This window comes from Varanus komodoensis, unplaced genomic scaffold (assembly GCF_004798865.1).
Source record: "Varanus komodoensis strain SLA01 unplaced genomic scaffold, ASM479886v1 scaffold28, whole genome shotgun sequence".
NCBI classification, from domain to species: Eukaryota; Metazoa; Chordata; class Lepidosauria; order Squamata; family Varanidae; genus Varanus; species Varanus komodoensis.
The window spans coordinates 6,595,793-6,609,206 of NW_025335727.1; the positions used below are offsets into that span (position 1 = coordinate 6,595,793).

General features: G+C 42.1%; 1 protein-coding gene across 6 annotated transcripts in view; it reads right to left on the reverse strand.

Moving 5' to 3' along the window:
- NLGN1 (neuroligin 1) overlaps positions 1-13,414 on the reverse strand; it is a 491,733-nt gene that overhangs the window by 315,978 nt on the left and 162,341 nt on the right. For all 6 annotated transcript variants that reach the window (XM_044434499.1, XM_044434498.1, XM_044434496.1 and 3 more), the window contains one exon: positions 1,134-1,286. In XM_044434499.1, the coding sequence (XP_044290434.1) occupies positions 1,134-1,286 (153 nt within the window). The remainder of the gene's footprint in view (positions 1-1,133; positions 1,287-13,414) is intronic.

The window sequence follows — 13,414 nt, forward strand, 5'->3', positions numbered from 1 at the left end:
GAAGGGACAAATCTTATATCAAGTTTCAAGGCCTGGAGTTTGATTGCATTCAAAGCCAACAATGACCAAGAACTCTGACAAAGTAAAATTCATTTTCTTTCCCGTGCATCATTTCTTTTTAATCACCAGCTAAAAGTAGACAGATATTTTCCCCCAAAAGTCAATAACACAAGGTACATTTTAAAGGTGGATTTTTAAGGAAATTACATTATGACAGAAACCAAGGGACAAGCTAATGACCATGCACTAAGGAAGTTGAAAAGTTCTGTATGGCAAGCTTTATACATCACAAACTACCTCTTCCCTAATCTATTTTGGTTATTCCACTTATGCTTCAGTAAAATGCTTATAGTACCAGACTCCAGATATGAGTTCTGTAAGGAATATTCAGAATAACACAACAGTTCATCACATTCTTGCGTTGCCAAAGTCTACAATTAACAACCTGAACTGCAAAGCACTTTAATTGTTGTAACCATTTGAAAATAAAAACTTTCTAGGAATGTGATTTTGCATTAAAAGACACTCACCTGCGTTGCAGAAAACACTTGCACAATATATATATTTCCAAGACCAACACTGCAAAATAGCTTTCCTATTAACCAGTTCATTTTCTCTGGAAATACCTTAAACTGGACTCATGCATTCCGCTTCAAGGCACCAAGCTCAACGTAAAAACAGAAATTGGCAGTGTGTAACATTTTCCAAATCTGCTTACTATTCAGAAGTCCAGAAAAGCATAATGAATCTGTCAGCACAATATCCAGGCTTCTGTCTCCTCGCAAACAAAAACAATTGCATCTCAGTTTGCACTTGCCATTTGTTTCAAATCCCTCGACAATATGTACTACTAATTACTGTAATGTTAATACAGGATATGCAGAGACAACAATGCAGTGCATCATTCCGAGAGCATCTGCGCTGTATTTCTGCCATCAAAGCGGAGTATAATTGCAGGTTAGTCTACATAATAAGACATTGAAAGCCACAGAATATGAACCTTTCCTCTTTTAAAAAGGAGCCTTTCCAAACACAAAAAGGAACAGAGGCAGCCGCAGTTATGTATAGAAGCCTAACCAATACAAAGAGAGTTGCATAAGGCAAGAACCAGTTAAAATCAGAGGGTTTCTTACCAAGTACCCCAAGCCGATAGTTGACGGTGATGACTATCACATTGCCATAACTGGCCAGCACGCTGCCATCATACAAATTTCCAGTGCCTTCCATGTAGGACCCTCCATGAATATACACCATCACTGGTTTGGGCCCCCCACTATCTCGAATATCTGGAAGAAAAGCATTGAGAAATATATTATCCAAACAATGCTGTGATGCACACACAATCCCTTGTCCATTCCCTGTCTTTCCAAAGCTGCCACCTCCAGTGTTTCCCAAGCAACGTGTATGAATTACCACCTCTATAAGGAAGAAGATAAGAAGAGCCGGCTGGATTAATGTCCAGCTTTTGGTAGCATCATTCAAGGGAAATGGGAAGTAAAAACAAATGGTGGCTGCCCATGAGCCAGCCATTCAAGTTATGAAAGATTATAGCACACTTTTCCAAAGTTAACCAACCCGAGGTTGGCAAGATATACACTCTTTAGATTAGAAAAATTTCAAATGGCTTAGCTCTCATTTGATAGCCATTGCACTTTCCTGTAACAAGGACACTGAATTAACTATGACATTTCAGTCCCTTTATGCAAAGTCTAAGCAGGTTATCCAAGTAAGTCATTGAGGAAGGAAATTATGGATCAATACATGTTGGGTTTGTTTTGTCTGCAGTCCTGTCTCCCCATTATACCTTGGAGTGTATAATTAGAAGCATAAGAGACATTTCAGGAGATGGCAGCATTTTCCCCCTACCTGAATTAACAATTTTTACATGTAAACTGGTTATTGTCAGTGTCTTAAGACACAAGCCTATGAAATATGTGATTTCTGTAACTCTCCAAAACTCAGAGGATTATGAGCATCCTAAAGTAGCAAAGAGATGAAGATACCTGCCATGGCTTTCTCATACTGCAAAACACTTAGAGGGCTGCTTTTGGCCATCTGAGCGCTTCGTGTCTACTCTGAAAAAGGACAGATGGCAGCCCAGTTGGGATCCTGTTGGAGCCAGAGTCCTCCTTTCCCTGCCCCTCTCCCCCAAACTGCCTCTGAGGTTGGTCTTGCAACTTCAGACAGCTTTTCCCCACAGCTGTCAGGGAAATAATTGGGCTGTTAGGGTGAAGGAGGAAACACTCTGAGATTAGATTTCCAGCTTGTCTAGTTGCCATAGGACTGCACCCTTTATTTATTTTTAAAAAACTATTCTAACATAGCAATCAGCTAAAAATGCAGTGTAATTAGCAAAAGTTTGGGCTCAGCTCAAACATTTAAAGTTGAAAATTGCCAAGCATTTTCACTGGATAGCTATGATAAATCTACTGAAAGTCCAGAAAAATCCACCTTAGGAAAAACACTACCATATTGGGAAATGGTGGTTTTCTCTCGTTTCAGCTAAAAGCATCCAACTAATGAGGCATCTCCGAAAGTAATGAGCTAAACTGTAAGATCCACCTGCATTCAAAATGGTCATGAGATTTCAGAGAACAATTGTGGATAGGATTTTTTAAAAAAGGATTCTTTGGTTTGGTTTTTCATGATGGCTGGTGCTGATATCGGGCATCTATCTCAGGCAAGAGATACTGGGAGACAAGAAGGAAGAGCAAGTCAAGGAGGACACAGCTGTGTGTATAAAATGCCTGTCCTGCATCCCATAAACTATCCTGTGCCCATCAAGTGCAATAGGAGATGCAATCACATCAGTAACATTGAAGCAAGGTTCAGTTGCCAGTCTGGTTGGCTTTTTTGCATGGAATGAGAGGGAAACATGCTGCCATTCTCCTCAAACAGCAAATGGCCCTGAGCCAGGACTGTTTATCATGTGCATCAAAGGAACAGAGCCTGCAATTTTCAGCTTTTCATTCGGAATGGCCAGGCCAAACACTCGCTTCATCAGACTAAAAGCCAGGCTCTGATCTTGGGAAAGATTTGGCTCCCATGGTCAACTTTGAAGTTATTTTCAGGCAAAATTCTCTAGTGCAGCTGGGAAGGAAGTCGAAATGGGGTTTTTTGCAAACTGAATTAAGTTGCGGGATTGCTGGAGTTAACAATTTGTGAATGTGAACTAGGAGACCCTTCCCCTGCAGGACAGGTCCACAATCCAGGTCTCAAAAGCCCCTAACCATGGACTACCAGTACTCATAGTTGCTGGGGGCAGCCTCAATGACCGAATCTGAATGCCGCCATCTAAATTTTGAACACTGGCACAAATCAGCATTATTGTTGCGGCATTCCAGAAACTTAAAATAGTGGCTCATAGCTGCATCCTGCTGTCACCAGGTAAACTCAGGCTGGGATCCAGGTGATGTATGAAGGCACATCAGTGGGCACTATACCAAGGGTCTCCTGAAAATCCATGGAAAACCAAGACATTCCAAAACTATGGATTTCACTTCCACAGGATGTGGTGATGGCTACCAACTAGGTTGGCTTTAAAAGGGGAATGCATTGATTTTGTAGGATAAGGGATTTATCTAGTCCTGATGACTATATGTTCCTTCCAGTAGCAGAGACAGAATGTCTGCATACATCAATTGCTGGGAAACATATTGTACTCATGTGGGTTTCTTGGAATATGGTTCTAGGTGGGTTCTTGATATGATCCAGTTTGGTTTGTTCTTTCTTTCTTCTTCTTTCTTTCTTCGGGTATGTTTACACCGTTCAGTACGGTGCAGGTCTCTCTGAACGGCTTACATTTCTTCTGGTCTCATCCAACCTGCTGTGTCTTATTTATTTATGTTATCTGTGACACTGAGAAGGGCAGGGTACAAAAATGTTAAATAAATAAATAAATAAACCTGATGCCAACCCTGCCTGTGGGCAACCTCTGTTCAACCCAGAATGGCAGGCGACTGCCATTTGGCCAGGCTGATCAAACTGTAACTGTCATGATACTTATCTTCAGGGGACAGAAAGAGAGCAGTAGCTCAGTCTCAGTGAGGATGGTGATCATATAAATTAATTCAAGGTCTACTCTCTGAACAAAGCAGGGCAACCTTATTAACAATTTATCCTATAGAATTAGTTGCGGTTTTGGAGATGGCATGGCATTTTAAGATGTGTGCATGTGTGTTTTCACATATATAAAATAAATTCATCATATTTGTTATTTGTTACTTTCCATGTTTAAGGATATATATAAGAAAAGCTGGACTTTTCTCTTCCTAATCAAAGTGATATTATAGAATTGGAAAAGATCCATTTACATTAGGTGTTAACAATAAGTTAAATGGGGGTGGAAATGTTAGCTAGTAATGTTGTAATAATAATTCTACTATGGGTGTGAAAGCTAGACAGTGATGAAATCTGAGAGGAAGAAAATGGAGGCATTTGAAACATGATGCTTTGTGATGAATACTCTGGACAGAAAGAAATATGGACAAGTAGGTCCTAGATCAAATTAAACCAGAACTTTTCCTGGAAGTAAAAATGATGCAGTTGAAGTTGTTTTACTTTGGGCACATCACGAGAAATCAAGACTCACTGGAGAAGGATCAGAAGACCATCATGCCAGGGAAAGCCAAAGGCAAGGGAAGAAAAGGAAGACCAACTCTGAGATGAATTGACTCCACAAAGGAAGCTACAGCCTTGATCTGAGCAGGGCTGTCAGAAACCCCATGACATTTGCAGGGGCTTTCATTCAATGGATCCATGTAAGTCAGAGACAACTTGAAGGCACATAACAATGAAATAGCACATAGTAAATTATATCTGTGCCACCAATAGAATCAAGTTAATCTAAGGAATCACAGGGTCACTAGATGAGACAAGAGAACATATTAATGCAATAATTTACTCTGGAGAAAAGCAAAACAACACTTGAAATTATCTAGAATATTCTATATCTAGGAATTATGTTGCATTAGATCAAGGCTTGGCATTCAAGGCGCAATGGCAGACATCAGTTTCCCAGATATATGATTGTATGAGTGGCCAACTAGCTGGCCTAACATGCACATATTACCGGTAAGAAGAGTTGGTTGTTTTCCCTTAGCAGAAAAATTGATGGTCAGTGATTTTCCTGGAGGAAAGTTGGCATAGCTCTTTTAATGGATCTGATAAAGCTGACAAGGAGATCTGTCCGCTTTGTGTGCAATATTTTTATTGGCTCGAAGTTTTATTGGCTCAAAGTATGAAGCCTAACCATTCGTGCAAAACAGAAAAAAGAGCAGCACTTGTTTGGCTGGAAGTGGGAAAAGAAGAACATCCAAAGGTGGGGAAATAATGACTTGGAACTTGTGGGCATCATCTGAGGTCATTATACATCCTCAACGTTATACATCCTCCCGGAGCATTGAGGTTCATGGGGTATCAAGACAGGGACTTTTGTGTAGCAGGTACAGGACTCCAACTGTGGAACTTAGGACCAGAAAGCTCCTCCTCATTATTTGTTATTAAACATTTGGTTTATAAAGCTCTACTGTTCCATGTTTTCCATGGCACTCCTTGAGTTTAGAGGGTTCTTTTTTAATCGCAATGTATTATTCTATGTGTTTCATGGTTGTATTTATTCCTTTCATATATTTGATTATAAATCTTCATGAGCATTCATTGAATGGAGTGGCACTTTAAAACAACTCCAAACAAGCAAGCAAGCAAGCAAGCAAACAGCAGCTGGTTGGAAGACTAAGTAGAGGGGCAGATGAGCTGTTCACCATTTCCCGTACTACAGAGGATGAAATGTACCGAAGGTCTAAATCACTGCAGCAAGTTTTCAATTTGCAAGTGTAATTTTTATGGAAATCTGTGGCTTATGCAGCAGCAAAAATGCGAGCCAAAGTGGCCACCCTAGGGGCAGCTGCAAGTTAAGACATGTGGCTAATGTTCCACATTTCTGTTTCAGGCTAAGTGTTGAGAGGAGAGTTCATGTCCTATGGAATCTGGTGTTTGTTTCTGCGAGTCGAGAGTAAACAGCGTCTGCAGCCTCTTTCCAATTCCTTCAAAATGGAGCTGTTGATGTCTATTTACCTACAGCCTTGGCTTTTCATTTTGCTACCATGGACCCAATAATAAATTATTAATCTGAAACCGCTAAATGACTGTTCGCAGCAGAAACTGTACGAGGCTAATTGTATGCTTGGAGGCAGCACAGGAGGGGATTGTTTAAGAATTCATCTTTAATTAAAATTACACAGAATTACAGAGTGCCAACTGTGAACAGAAATGAAAACTTGGTAGCTCAGTTTGGTTTATCTGGGAATTTAAAAAAAAATACTGGGGTAGTTTGAAGAAATGGGGCAGTTCTCCTCTAAGAAATGAGTATATATACTAAGCTTTATATTCCAACGTGAAGTCAAGTTCAAGGTATAAAAGATTCTCTGAATAAATTCAGCCTACATAATGCCTTTTTTATGACTTCCTTCTGAATATTATGCTCCAAAAGGTTAAGGACAGGCAGTACGGCAAACTCCTCTCAATTTATCCACATGCCATAGCAGATAAGAATAGAGATGATATAAATTTTCTCCACACTGCACTGTCAAAGATCTCAGCACTGACCTACAGGAAATCCACTTCTTCTGTGAACAGGAAGGTGGTTCTTTCCACTCAGAAAATGTGAACAATAAGACATTTACTCTATCCATTCTACTTCCCCAAAGGTTTGGAAGAAGATGGAGGTAGAATACATGCTTTGCCTCTGAACCATAATGCAGCATTTGGAGCACAAGCCTTTAGGCTCATGTGCCTCTACCCCTGCTCCCTTCTTACTCTCTCCCTCTTGTAGCAAAACTCCCACTTCTGAACCTTGATGGGATGGAGAAATGGAGTAATAACGTGGTTTTCAGCAGAGATAAATGGAAATTTAGTTAGGAACAGATACAGGAGGGGTGACACTTGGTTGCTCTTCGTAAAACTATTTTAGCACATTTCTTTTGCAGTTTCAAAAGCCCTGCAAATGCCAGTGGTGGCAGCTTGAACACCGTCACAATCCCACAGGTGCTCTGCTATCTCAGTGAATGGAACATATGCCAGGTGTTTGTGAGTGTTTTTTGCGGATTCTATGTATGCGGCTGAGAAGTGGGTGCAGCAGCAATAGCTCCATGAAATGCATGCTTATCGAAATGTCACAAAGAACTCTTTTCAGATGACTGGGTGCCCTTGAGAAAGAGAAGAGAGCCTCCTCCTGCAGACAGGAGAAATTCTAATGAATCCATGTAGGTTGGGGCTGTGAATTCTAATGAGCATGAGTAAGTTGGAAGTCTGACTTCTTTCCCAGTTCCATTGGCATTATTATCAGCTGTACAAATGGATGTTGTTGTATGACTATGTTGAATGGCTATGACTGCAGGTCCTCTTCCATGCCTACCCTTTCAATAAGAGAGGATACATTCTAGTGCTCTTGCCCGTGATGGGGTGGAAAGGGGAAATTGCTTGTCAAATGGAAGGGTGCAGGAGGCAATTTTGACCTGGGGGTGAGATCTGACAGTTAGAGGAGTGGGAGCATCCATGAGCAGGGTAGGGGATGCATACATGAAACCTTGCACTGCTCAGGACTTCCCGGCATGAGCCTACCATTGCAAGGACCATCTGAGGTCCTTCTCTATGTTCTCCATCCAAGGGAGGTTCAGAAGATGACAAGGCCCAATTACGGAATCTTCTGTCTAGTGAGGCCCTACCTTGAGGATACACTGTCCTATTTTTGACATCTGGTTATGCTCAGGCATTTGGCAACACACCATAGTGTTTCCCTTGGTCCTAGGTTTCTTATCACTGAGTTTTAAAATACTTTAGATTCTTAGTATGTGTATGATGCCTGTATTATGTTACAATACTGTGTTTTAACAATGAAATAAGTCATCTCTAGGGTAGGATTAGCTCCAAAAGATAAAATCACCTATTTTGAAGGGTTTTATTTTCTAAAAAAGAAGTTTCCATCCTAAGTAAAACAGCACTAGTCAGTGGGCTATTTATTTACATGTCTTCCACTCATGAATAAGCCTGTTTGATTGTTAATCCTGTGTCTGTCTCCCATGGAAGCGACTAAACATTCGCCCAACAAGAAGTATTCATGATGCAACAAGTATGCATTGTGTATACAGCTGACCTAATGCAGAAACACACTCCAGTGCACATGGAAAATTCTGTTCATTGGGATGTTCTGACGGTCAATCTGGAGATCAGGTAAAATGTACATCCAGCTATGGTTCTGCCACATGTGTTTCTGTGCATGTGCAGAGGGTGGTAATCAGAGATACCTTGTATGTTAGTGTAACACTCTGTGGGAATTAGGACTGCTCCATATCCCGTTAATCTTGTCAACTAGATAGTCTTAAAGATGAAGGATATTTTCCCCGGCAGAAAAGTTTTTAAAAGGTAGAAGATTAGAAGACCAAATGGGTACGGAAAGGGGAGAAAATATATCAGTGGAAATTTGGAGGAGTGCTTGGAAGAAAAGCCATAAATGCTTTTGGAACTTGAGACTGTGGAAAAAATGCTGTACAATTATGATATTTAACACCAGTTATATACACACAGTAAAGGAAAAAAAAAATCCTGTTTATTGGAAGGATCAAGACAAAAAAGATGATTTTTATCTGCCATGGAAATGTTCCTTAGCTCAACACTGCTGAAGCAGAATGAAACTTATGATAGGAAAGACTTTAGGTTATGAAATTCCTTTACACCCAGTTAGATTTTTTCCCAATATTATTGAGGGGTAAGTAGTTCAAGAGCACAAAGAATTAGTGTCTTATATGTTTCCTGTTGCTAGGATATTGTATGAGAAGAATTGGTGATCTCAAAACTTTCCTTCTGTGAGGATAAACATGGCAAAATGTTAACCCTCATTAAATTAGAACAAAACAAAATAGACTGAGAAAAAGCACCTTTAAGGAAAAGTAGAAACTTTGACTAATTGATGTAAAAAGAATTTACTATATAACAATATTAATGTGAAATGTGACCTTATCTACTTTTTGACAGGCTGATGTCAACTGATATGATCTATATTTTGCACTGTATCGCTTATGTTTCATTCAAGTTTATTCTTGGAGCAGAACTCATTCCAGCCCTGTTGGAAGAGGGTGGTTTGATCTAGACATGGTATTGTAGAAAGCAATAAGTTGCCATTATTTGCTTATCTTTAAATTACAATTGGAAGCATTGTGGAGAGGGGGGGATTGTTTGTATTTTTAAGGAAATCTTTGTGGCATTGACTGGAAGACAGTTCCTTCAAAGCCCTAAGTGCTTGTGCAGGTTCTAAGGATGTTGTGTGAAGGAGGTGAGGGCTTCTACACCCTACCCTTCAGGCTACCTAATGGAATGTCCAGGGCACTTCTCCTTGTAGCTCAGTTAGCCCTACATACCGGAAAGGACAGTTTCTGTCAAAAACTTCCAGGATTTCAGGTAGCAGCTCAAGAATATATTTACATGGCACATCACAAAGTTGTGCTCTTGACATTTCAAAATATATTCCCAAGGTGTTGGGTATAATTAGGAGGCAGATGCCTGTAGTACTGGAAGAGCAGCAGAGTTCTTCCAGTATGTCTGTCAGCAGAGATCCATGGGGTGCTTGATATTTTTCTCTTCATTTTAATCACTACTGCAAATCTGACTCTGGAAACTTTCATTTAAAATCACATTATATCATATCTTTCAGAGATGTCAGTACAGACTTCCCAAGGGCTTACCTCATTTAAATCCCATCACCTTGCATTTTTCGATATATATCCCCTGTGTAACACCAAGAGTGCTATCCGGCAGGCCTGCCCAGAACCCTCCAAACCCAGGAGGTGATTATGGGGCTCCTAAGCAGGGTGATCTTCACCTCAGCATTCCTTCCACCCTACAAGTCAGCTAGACAGTCAGTGTTGGCCAGGGAGGGAAGGAATAGAGATACTTGGTCCCATCCCTTCCTCACCTGCCCAGAAAGTTCTCTCCACCCCTCCTCCAAGCTCACTCTTCAACTTTGGGAACCCAGTCAACCTGTTCTTTACACATAGGTTGCTAGGAGGATCGAAGCACAGATCCCCAGTTGTGAGGTTGGAGCGTCTTCCAAATTCATATCTGGGAAGCCAAATGACATGTAGTCCACTATCTAGGGGCTTTCCTGGATTGTATATAATTTGGATTTCAAGTACCTTGGGAGGGGACAGAAATCTTCATTATTATAGTCCTCCCAAGTGTTGAAAGCACTTAACCTGCATTCTCTAGTTATAACCTTTTCAACAACTCAGTAAATTAATGCCTTAGGTTTTAGGCTCCAGGCTTATTAAACAAATAGCGGTCTTCCCACAGTTATGGTTGCTAGTGACGTGCAAATTACAGCATGCTATCTTGATCCATCTTGATCCATTTTCACATGCTACACTAAATGTATCAACTTAAAAACTGGTACTTAAAATGGACTAAAATTAAAAAGAACGTATTTTGGGAGTTGACTTGGACGGATAAGTTGATTTTTACTTTGGATGGGTGCTGGTGATGAGTTTCTGTCCTGTTTGCCTTTGCATCCAAATACAATTTGCCTGCTATGACTGAATAGTAATGGGTGCAATTGCAAAGTGTGTTAGAATCTGGGTTTAGCCCTGCAGCTTTTACACCTTTTACACTGGGAACACTTATTAAGACTGACCAATTAGACTGACATATGATCCATGTCTATAGATATTTATCATCAGTGAATGAAAATGATTCACAGGAACTAAAGAAAGGATAGAATAAGGAATTGGAATGCCCCATTCAGTCTAAGCAATTGATTGTGACTTGGTATCCATACCTGAATTTTCAATGCATCTCAGGTTACATGGTGTTCAACGAAAATTAATTTCATGTTTATTGGACACCACAACATCTCTATAATAAGGCTGATGGGTTGGTTGCTTTGTGAAATAGCCATGATGAGTTTGATGAATGACTTGGCTCACCAGGCATTCTTTGCTCCCTCCCGTTCATCTCCTCTTTTTCCTCCAGGCAGTAGCCCTGGAGACACTGTGAGAACGAACAAGTTTCCTCCCTCTGGCAGATACAATTGAGAACTGAGTCCAGATCACCAAGGCTGTCAGAGTCCCTGTTGCAGCAACAGGACTTATGGCTGGAAGTGCAATGGAGTTGACTTCCATCCCTGCCTGGGACAATGTGCAAGGGGCTACACATCGCCCCCTTCGGCCTGCCATCCCTGCACTTTGCCTCTGCTGAGATTGGAAGTGGACGGGGAGCCTTGACTGACTACAGGAAGAAGACTTTCATCATCATGTCCTCCTCCTCCTCCTCCTCCTCCTCATCCCCTTTAGGGCAGGAAGGACTCATGCCTTGGAGTGCCTAACAGGTGTACTCTTGGGAAGAGGCAGGGGTGCTCCTCTTTTTCCTCCAGGTGGGAACCTGGAGGAAGTGCTGAGCAGCTCAGCAGTGCTGCCCTGACCGAATCACCAGTTCCCACCTCTGCTCCAAGAGGTCTGCTCTCAAGCAGGAGGCAAGAGGACACTGAGTATCCAACTTATTCTTCCACACGGCCCTGAGCACAGGGCAGCACCATGGAGTAGATCCCCACTGGCAGGTGGCGAAGTCTGCTCTTGAGCTTCTGGAATGAATGACTGGGATCTGCACCGCCTCAGTCAGGGATGCATGCTGCCCAGCAGGGAGGGGAAGGTCTCAACCAGCCTTGCCAGTGACTTGAGAGGGCTGCTTTCACTTGCATATCCTACAAGTGGCATGCCTGCTATCTGCCCCGACAGACAGGGAAATCACTGGACAGCAACCCCAATTTCCACTCAGACGTTTTGGAGGCTGCTGTCAGTGCAAAAACTGGAAGGATAAAGATGAGCAGCACAGTATCCTTGCAGGGAGCCAAGTAGCCAAGAGCAGGAAGGAATGGACTTTAGGGTCATGTGGAAGGATGAGCTGAAAAGCAGTGGGAGCATGCAGGCGAAGTCCTGGGTTCCCTTCCCACCTCAAACTCTTTCCTTTGAATCTGGTGGGGCCCTGCCAGTCCTCCATGCGCTTATCTTCCTGCAGTTATTGCGGTGACAGCAGCAGAGACTCCTCCTAGCTGACGTGCTTGCAAAAGGAGGTGCTATTTCAGCTGGTCGGGTCAGGCTGCGGACTGGCAATATGCCATATTGACCCAGTAGATGCCCCCCTGCCTGGAGTAGCTGCAGGCTGAGCAAATCAGAAGCAGCCTGGGAGATGCAGCTCTCCAGTACACCAGAGCAGCCATCCTTTTGCAGCTCCTGAGCATTCATTGGTTGTGCTCCCTCCACAGCAGTGTCTGATTGGTTCATCTCCCTGGTACTCCAAGGTAAGATGGGGAACCCTTTTCACAGAAAATGATGCACCAGAAGACTGCACAGTGGCCTGGCTGGCTGGCTGCCAAAGTGTTTCCATTTTTCAAGAAATGATAAGGAAGAGTTGTTGCCACTGTCAGATGTCTGGGCATTGATTGCAGCCCCCGCACTCCCCAGATGACAGGGCACACGCCTGCACCCTGTGATCTGGCCATGGTGGTACCACTGGTAGATAGGCTAGCTTTATGTGAGCCATTGCAAATTTGTTCTGTTCCTAAACCCTGTTCTGAGGTCTGGAAGTCTCGGACCAATGATGCCAAGGCAGCCCAATTAGACTTGGGGGTGTCTCATTTGAGCTTAGCAGGTCATGAAGAATCTGACAGGCAAGAGATTAATTATGAGCAACTGGAACTTGTTCAGTGAGTTGCAGGCTGGTTAAGAACACCACTGAGCTCTGGGTCTGCCTGCTGGACAAGCTGCCTACCCTTTCCATAGATGAATAGCATTGTCGAATGAATTAAAATTGTAGGATATGCAAGTGAAAAGTTCTAAACTATTAAGAGGAAGCTGCTGCAGAAGTTTTTAATTAGAGTGAGGCAAGCACTCTCATATAACTTACCTGCTGCTGGAAAAGCAGGCCAGACAATGGAACTGCTGACAATCCCTTCATTGCCTATAATTATATGGAAGCTACTTTCCAGAAAGCTTTGTCAGGGCTTATCCTCCCCATATTTTCAAGTGTTACCAATACAATTATGGTAATTCAGTCTAAGCTCTATCTTTGTCAGAGGGGAAAACATAACTAATAGCAAAACAGAAAGCACAAATAATTTGAAATTTTAACTTGGCTGATTTCATGGTTGGAAAGTGGGAAATAAAGGCACTTTTGAGTGATCAGCTTGCACAGTATAAAGGTGCATGTGAAGCCTACAGCCAAGGACATCCCTAGGTGGCTTTAACTAATACGGGGATGCCGTTTCGCCACTACCACCTGCTCCTTCTGTGTCTTCATCGCCACCTTAGCATTGCCAGGTAACTCTGTGACACTTCAGGCAATACCTGGCAATATCAAGCCTGCTTCTTAT